Source organism: Rhincodon typus, chromosome 15 (assembly GCF_021869965.1).
Source record: "Rhincodon typus isolate 14 chromosome 15, sRhiTyp1.1, whole genome shotgun sequence".
Classification (NCBI taxonomy): Eukaryota; Metazoa; Chordata; class Chondrichthyes; order Orectolobiformes; family Rhincodontidae; genus Rhincodon; species Rhincodon typus.
In genome coordinates this window covers 40,287,327-40,296,432 of record NC_063346.1, presented here as the reverse complement: position 1 = coordinate 40,296,432, position 9,106 = coordinate 40,287,327, and the positions used below count along the sequence as shown (strand labels likewise).

The 9,106-nt window shown below is 39.1% G+C and overlaps 1 protein-coding gene across 1 annotated transcript in view; it reads right to left on the bottom strand.

Annotated features, from left to right (window-relative positions):
- rbl2 (retinoblastoma-like 2 (p130)) overlaps window positions 1-4,430 on the bottom strand; it is a 46,191-nt gene extending 41,761 nt beyond the window's left edge. Inside the window, exons 1-3 of the mRNA XM_048606114.1 lie at window positions 4,143-4,430; window positions 3,137-3,201; window positions 2,155-2,341 (exon numbers count right to left, since the gene is read on the bottom strand). Coding sequence (XP_048462071.1) covers window positions 2,155-2,341; window positions 3,137-3,201; window positions 4,143-4,352 — 462 coding nt within the window. The 5' untranslated portion in view covers window positions 4,353-4,430. The remainder of the gene's footprint in view (window positions 1-2,154; window positions 2,342-3,136; window positions 3,202-4,142) is intronic.
- Window positions 4,431-9,106: the final 4,676 nt, after the last annotated feature.

The following is a 9,106-nucleotide window of genomic DNA, read 5'->3' as shown; positions in this document are numbered from 1 at the left end:
TTTCACAAGTTTCAAAATCTCCCCTCCCCCCACCGCATCCCAAAACCAGTCCAGCTCGTCCCTGCCTCCCTAACCTGTTCTTCCTCCCACCTATCCCCTCCTCCCACCTCAAGCCGCACCTCCATCTCCTACCGACCAACCTCATCCCGCCCCCTTGACCTGTCCGTCCTCCCTGGACTGACCTATCCCCTTCCTAACTCCCTACCTACACTCACCTTTCCTGGCTCCATCCCCGCCTCTTCGACCTGTTTGTTTCCTCTCCACCTATCCTCTCCTCTATCCCTCTTCTATCCGCCTCCCACTCTCTCCCTATTTATTTCAAAACCCCCTTCCCCTCCCCCCTTTCTGATGAAGGGTCTAGGCCCGAAACGTCAGCCTCTCTGCTCCTAGGATGCAGAACTATACACCAGTCAGCTGGACATCGTTGTCAGGAAAATGCTGGAATCTATTATTATGGAAATCTTAACTACACACTTAAAATCAAAATGGTTTTATGAAAGGGAAATTGTATTTCACAAACTTAGAATTTTTTTTGAGGATGCAACTGACAAATTAGATAAAGGGGTATGAGTAGATTTATTATACCTCGATTTCCAAAAGCCTTTGACAAGGAACCACATAAAAATCTCTCAAGATGAAGGTTCATGAAGTTGGACGTATACATTAACATAAGTAGAAAAACTGTCCAACTGACAAGAAGCAGAAAGTAAGAACAAATGGAGCATTTTCCAGTTGGCAAATAAAGTGCCATAAGGATCAGTGCTGAGGCCTCAAAAGTTACAGATTTTAATCAAGACTTCGGTGAAGAGATGCAGTAATGTACCATCTACACCTGGTCCAATTTCTTATGTACTCATGCTCTTTCTTGATAGTCTGGTCCGGTTGTGTGAAACTGAAGGTCACTGAAATTTAAGCTTCTCATTTCTGACAGGAAATCCAAGGTAAAGATATGTAACTTCATGATGTGTGTGCCTGGTGCTGCCAAGAACTCACAGCAGGTATTTGTTCTCTTGATAAATGGTTCAGTTTCCCTTACAGAAAAGTGAAATACATAATCACCTCAAATAATTAAAAGTTATTGTTAGGTTTTCAGCATCTTGATCTTCAAAAATTATTTTACATAAATAGAACAGAAAATGATATTAAGTCAGATTAAATGCATTTGCCTGCTATTTAAACTAATTTAATTTATACGGCTTATAACAATTCACATTAGTGTACAGAGAACGGAATTTCATCTAAACACATTAAAATTACTAATGTGTCATGACGCACTTGTAGCTAAATGATGTAGTTCAGACACAGGGACCCATTTTCATGATCAGAGATACTCAACCAACAATCAATAAAACTGTATCTTTTCAACCATATTTCATTATTTGACTCTGCCTGAACCTGTATTTTAATACTGCATATTGTAAAAAGTGTCTCATTTACATCGTACAGCATAATTTCAACCTAAAAGGAATTTGTTTGGTCCTTTGACTTCAGATAATGAAAGTAATCAAAATAGTACATACAAACTATATAAATGCAAATCAAATAATTAAAAATACTTTATCAGGCTACATAGAATTAAACAGTTCTGTTGCACATTCACAACTATTGCAGGGGGGGATTCCAGAGAATTCTTAGAGAAGTCAGGGGCACAAATACAGCTATTATTACCTTGGTGGGGAAATCACATGCCTCACAAGGCAAACAATGTCAGAAGGAACGGGGCCAGAGGCTGGACTCCCTACTCAGAGAATCCCTGCTTTCATAAGGAGCCCAGCAATAAAACCGGAAGTCAGTATACTCAGGGAGTTAGTGCAGTAGTCACGAGAATCGAAGAATTCAGACATGACCAATTAAGAAATCTGGACCATTGAGGATTGGTAATTTCTCTAAAAACCAACATTAATCTCCTCATGAGGGAGGAAACTATATAAGGTTTTGGTCCGAGCCCTATGACCACAAGACATGTCTGTCATTAAAGGAGAACCAGTCGTTGCATACACATGGGATGTCCTTTTACTGACCCTGCAAAGTCAAAAATGTCAACATAGGAGAATGCCAATTTCCAAAATCACTGACCATGTTTTCTAGTACTGTGACATTCAATAAATATGCCATATTATAGTCAGACCTTCAACTAGAAAGCTCAATACCTACATTGTCAAAATGTTGTTGAAGATTGTGCTCCACTTGCATCCTTTCAGCTGTTTCTGCATTTGACATGTTGCTCAGAAACCTGTTTGGGGTTCCTATCTCTTCATCTGCATCATCTCCCAGGAAAATCCTTTCATCAATGTTTCCCACAGTTAACACGTATTCTTCATAGGCCTTGTTAATAGCTTTTCTGTAACACAAGAAAGAAAAGATAACAGAAGACATTCGAAAAGGATCGAATATTCATTATACAGATAGTTTTTATTGTTACACATATTTTCATGCCCTCAAGATGTCACAAAGTGCCTCACAGAAAAATAAGTATATTCCAAGTGCAGTCAAACACTTAAATATAAAGAAACAGTGGCCACTTGTGCAGAGTGAGGTCCTAATTCAGCACTATGATAATTGACCAGATAACATGTTTAAGTGATGTTGTTTGAAGAATAAATTTTGGCCAAGACTCTAGGATATTAGACAACAGTTACTCAAAAAAATGACTAGCAGATTTTCCAAAAATCCTACGAAAAGCCCAATAAACCTGTCCCTCAACCTACATCCAAACGAAGCATGAAAATGTAGTTCAATAAGCATGTGACAAGGTGATGACAATGAAGCACTTTGTAAAATATTTTAATATTGTTGCATATATTCAATTTTGCAACTGCAGTCTAGAAGTGTGTTCCAAGCTATAAATGTTTTCAGTATTTGCCAGAAACACCGAGCCGAAGTACAAATATTTTCAAAAAACATGGATTGTTCAGCATCATGATCTGTGTCCATTTATCAGCCTTATCAAATTCCGTAGCTGTTAAGTCTGATCAGCGATTCTGAGTCAAGGTGTAATCGAAAGAACTTGGAAATTTCACTCATCAGAAATCTAAACCAGTAAGGTTTCCTGCTTTTCGCGTAATAAGTCATTTGATTTCAGACGGGGGAAAAATGTTCTTTGAAGCCTGAGAGATGGAATATCTTCATGACTTACACACTTTCTGTAAAGTTCCCAGGATCCAGAAAGCCAGTAAGAGTTTCTGCTTTTCCCTTTAGGATCTATGATCAATCAGAAATGCACAATTTTCAGTAACTAATGTCAAGAAATGTTAAATAATTCAATCTTAAATATTGCCTGTTTTGAATTGGGTAATTAGGATCCAAACCATTCTTTTAAAATGTGAACTATGATAAATGATCAATGTAGTGGGGTTGACATTAACCTACCTTCTCTTGGACGTAACAGAAATTGCTGGAGAAACTCAGCAGGTCTGGCAATATCTGTGGAGAGAAAGCAGAGTTAATGTTTTGAGTCCAGTGACCCTTCTTTAGGGTTCTGAATGTTGACTCAACTTTCTCTCCAAGATGCTCTCACAGCTTCTGAGTTTCTTCAGCAATTTCTGTTTCAGATTTCCAGAATCCGTGATTCTTTGTTTTATTTTACCATCTCTTGGACGTGTACAAATGCAGCCTATACTAACGCGACGTGTCTCTGCCCTATTTCTCTGCAACACTTCTATAGTTTCTGTAATTAGGCAATCTTTGTCCTACATCTTCTGCATAGAAAACTAAGAGCTACCTCTGATTTAGAACTAACTCGTTCCAGAGCCCGCAAAGCTGCTGCATTAAATAGGCGAGTGTTTTCAATGGCACAGCACAGGATTCATGTATGAAGTTGAAATGGAGTAGCACAGTTGGCACAGTACATCAAGTTTTCCTCTGCATCAAACCATATCACACTGGATTCTGCAGTGCTTTATACTGGCAGTGTACACAATAAGGACAGCTTCCCACACTCAGCACCTTGACATATCTGCATGAACACCAGTTCTCTCGTCAATACATACAACACGAAGGGTAGGCAGTGCAGAGGTAGCAGCTTTCTGAATTCTGACCTTAGAATGCTGGTTTACAGATTGTAGTCTGAATTTAATATAAAGAATAAACACTATGATTTGTTAAGTAGTAGTCGTCTGAAGAATGTAATTCACTTCTCAAACCTTTTTCTCAAAAAGTTTCCTGATGTATGGCTTCCAGTAATGTTGTTTAATACCCTTTGCCTCCAATTCCAATCCGTCATGTACGGAACATAACTTGTCAATAATACATGGAGGCTCTGAAGGTGGTTTGTAATCTTTATTGTGGAAATCTTCTGGTAAACCTAGAAGAAATAGAACAGTGCAACTGTTGATTACACCATAAATCACCATCAGTAAAGCATATACATTTTTTCATAACATTGGACCTCGTGGAAAGGGAGCTTGCATTGAATTAGCAGCTCATCATGTCTTCAAATCAGTGGATTACTAACAAAGAGAAATATTTTCAATTTCATAGGTAATCACAGAAGCCAATTTGCACACTGCTAGGTCCTACAAACAACAAATAGATTTTTAGTGGATTGAGGGAAGAATAACGTTCAGGGCACCCAAAGAACTCATTGTTTTTCACATGATATCACGGGACTTTCCATATCCACTTGAGCTGGTAGACAGATGTATTGTCCCAGATTTCCACCAGAATGATGGAGAGCCTCCCCATCAGGGTGAGAAGGGTAGAAGTGGCCAAAATTGAGAAATCCTCCCCACACACAGCTCTTCCATTTTCACGGGATGGGAGTGGAATCAGGCCAGGTTTGCTGCATACTTTGTTTTACAAAAGCAGCTGGCTTGTTAAATAATCAGCTGCGCAAAATGAAGTGGGACTTTAGCATTTCTGTAACTTGACACCCAGAGTGTGAACACTAGATCTAGGATCAGGTAGCTTGTTGTGGGGGTGGGTGGATCTGGTTTCCGTTACAGAAATTTGACCAGATATTCTTTAGGATTGTTAAAAGCGGGCATGAAGGTGTCTAAAAGAGAACAAGCCCATTGGAAATGCCAAGCTGTCAAAGTTGTCCAAAGACCTTCAAGCAGCCAAGAGGACCTGTCAAGACTGTCAAGACATTTAAAGCTCCAAGCTTTTGACCTTTAAACAAGAGTTTAAAATTGCTTTCTAATTCAATCTGTCTGTTGATATTAGTCTGAAGATTTCCATTACTGATTTCATAAAGATCCATTACTACAGCTGGGTGTGTTCCATTTCATTGTTTGATTGACAGCTATAATGGTTTTGGACTCTGATGTGAAAAACAGATGTAGAAAACCTGGCCTGATTCCACTCCCATCCCGTGAAAACGGAAGAGCTGTGTGTGGGGAGGATTTCTCAATTTTGGCCACTTCTACCCTTCTCACCATGATGGGCAGGCTCTCCATCAACCTGGTGGAAATCTGGGCCAATACATCTGTCTACCAGCTCAAATGGATATGGAAGGTCTCATGACACCATATGAAAAACAGTAAGTTCTTCTGGTGTCCTCAAAAATATTCTTCCTTCAATCTATTAAAAACAGATTTTAGTGTCACCTACTTGCTGTTTTTGGGAACTTGCAGTGTGCAAATTGACTGCGGTGATTACCTATGAAATTGCAAATATTTCTCTGATAGTATTCCACTGATCTGAAGACATTACAAGGTGCTAATTCCTATTGCACTTGAAAGAAAGGTTTAAGAAATGTAGTAAAGAAGTTTTTATGAATGAGTTCTTTACAATACACTGAAGTTTGCAATAGCTTTAATTTATTCAATAGAATGCACTTTTTCACATTATTTGCCCATGGTGGATATTAAATGAGTTGCTATGGTAGGTAGGCAAAACCGTGAAGGGTGGTTAGTAGGGGGCATAGCTTAACATGAATTGGCATTTGGGCTATAAAGGACCTGGGGTAGGTATTGGATGGCGTGGAATATGTGGGAATCACGGGGTTTTGTACAGAGCATTAAGTGGCACGGAGGCTGGGACATGGGGTTGCATTGTAGGTGGGAGATAGTATGGGGTGTACATTTGGGAGAGTAAGATATGAGAGACAAGGACTGAAGGGCTGCTTTTGGTTTTATTAGTTCTATATTGATCTTCTACAGAATGCTGGTGCACAGACACATCTAGTCCGCATCCACAGCCAGCAATACAAGCTCCCGCTTCAACGTCACCCAGCCCACCTTCCAAGAAACCCCCATCATCACAGAATGTAAATCCAATTTCCCTGATCATTGTATCCCGCATTGGGTTTGCAGAGCTTGGAAATATCTGGTCTCTGTGCATCTGACACGCAAGAGGAGCATGGATAGGGTGAATATCCAAGGTCTTTTCGCCAGGGTAGGGGAGTCCAAAACTGGAGGGCGTAGGTTTAAGGTGAGAGGGAAAAGATTTAAAAAGAACTAGAGAGGTAACATTTACATGCAGAGGGTGGTGTGTGTATGCAACGAGCTGGCAGAGATGGTGGTGGAGATGGGTACAATTACGATATTCAAAAGACATCTGGGTGGGAACAGGAATAGGAAGGGTTTACAGGGATATGGACCAAATGTTGGCAAATGGGACTAGATCAGTGTAAATAGGTGGTCAGCATGGACAAGTTGGACCAAAGCGTCTATTTCTGTGCTGTGTAACTCTATGACTAAGTGAAAATTAAGACCCCAGTTTAACATCTCGCCTGAATGACAGCATGGATTAATTGGTCAATGGTTGTAGTGAAAAATGAATGATAGCAAATCAGCCGCTCCTTTTTACATCCCACTCCATACTTTTTTCCACTGAAATCAATCTACTAGTGCCATGTTTTCCTATAACAAAAACAATGATTGCACTTTACCAATAACTTCAGGACATGATGGGGTCCTAACTAAATATAAGCTGACCAGCAGTATCTCTGATAGCAGCAGTCCCTCTGTACTGCAACAAATTAATGAAATAACCTAAATGGTGCTCCATGACGATAATGGAACCTGACCGTATTCAGAATCTAAATGCTACCAAATAAGCCAAGTTGAACCTACAGCTACAGTGGACAGAGTTTAGAAATTGTTGGATAAATTGTTGGATTTTTGCATAAAGTCAACTTAAAATAATTTAATGAATCTGATGCTGCTTCTTTATAGGGTGCAATAAATGGAAAATTCTGAGTCCCATTTCTCTACCTAATGATGCTGAGGTTGATCTCCTGTTCCCAAACTGGACTCTACTGAATTAGATTGGTACAGCAAATGGGTAAAATTGCATAGATAGGATTTCAGAGGGTTATGTGCATGATTAAATCCTACATAGCTGGGCATGGAAACAGAAAATCTGACCCATTGTCTCTAGATTATTGGAAACAGAATAAAATGGCAACAAAGTTACATGCATAATACATCACCTACATAAATTTTTTTATTACTATGTTATCCCCACCTGTTTCATCTAAATATTGGAATAATAATATTTTTAAAACATTACTAAATGATTCTTATTCAAAAACAAAACGAGAATAATGTACAGAACTGAGCATGCAGCCACTGTTTTATTCCAAAATTAACTAATCATGAAAAATCTCTTTAAAAACTGTATATAGAACAAAAGTATAAAACTAAATACAAACAGTTATATATTTTAGAAAAAAAATCTCAAGGTGTTTCAAAAAGCCTGTGGGAAATGGTAGTCAAAAGAATAGAGTGTCAGGAGCGGTGACCAAATGTTTGGGCAAAGAGGTAAAGGTAGTTACCAAAGAGAGAGAAAAAGGGTTTGGGTTTTGAAATCTATAGATGTGAGGCTGGAATTAAAGGCTAGATGGGTTGAGGGGAGCAAAGACTATTAAATCAGCAATAATCTTAATGCATCATAAAATTCCCTTAAAATATAGTAACATGACATTTCGAAAACCACAAAGGCATTCCTAATTATGTATGTAATAGCACAATTTTCAAAAGACATCAGAAAATATATCTTATTTCTGCATTTAACAGAGGCAATTAGGTGGTCAGAACAAGCTGGTAAGTTTCTCCCAAAAATCAGCCATATGAAGATTAGCCTTAGTTAAATTGTCCCTTTTAGTTTCACTTCTTGCTGCGAGATGGACCCCCATCTCCATTTGGTGGCTGCTGGAGAAATTACAGATGTGATTTTGGAGTCCTAGTTTACCCTGATACAATCCAAGAACAAGTCAACAGATCAGGCCCGAGACAAGTGCCGAGAAAAGGTCAGGATGTCAGATTGAAATGGTAGGTCACCCAAAGAAGCTCTCAGATATCTCCTAGCATACAGTCCACAGCAAAGATGACAGGGAACACCTGTCCTGATAACCTTAAATAAGGAAATACTAGGTTGTAAGGAAAGAGTTAAATAGAAAGGAATCAAATGAGAAAAGGTTATTATAAAAATAAAAGATAACAATAAATATGTAAAGCAGAACATATAGTTAGAATATGGAAAGTAGTGTGAGGACCATTTGATGTACAATATTTTAGGAAAATTTAAAAGAAGTTAGATAGTCCATTATTCCAACAAGTGATTGAAAACAGGGCTGGGGATCTCAATGCTCAACTGACTTGCAAACAATGTTTATGATGACCAGAGCACACCAACCTTGTGCTGACTGCTCATCTACAAGATTGCTGCATGCAGCCAATGGTAAGTTCACCAATGAACAACTGCATACCTCAGCAAGGGCCTCAATGTTTGGCTAACACCACGTAAACCTGGCCTGTGCTAAATTAAAGGAGGTGCAGTCAGCTTGGAGCATTTGCTCAAACTGTTTGTTGAGAGGATTATGATGAACACAAAAGTGGTCTGAAACATGGTACAAATAGGGGAAGAGGTGATGCTCCTGTGTTCTACGATGCTGAATCTGATTACCTAGTGAAAAGGGTATGAGTCCTGCATTACCCATTGAGGACCAGGAGGGTCTCCAGACAAATTCTGTGAAAGGTAATGGATACAGATGGCTGTGGCACCTATAAAATATTGTATGTGCAACTAGTCACACTATCTACAAGTGGGGGAGCCAGCAATCCTTGTGATGCCATGGCAGTTCTGAAGAGGAGTCATACCAGACTCAAAACATTGACACTGTTTCACTTTTCATTGATGAATTTCTCCAGTGTTCTGTGTG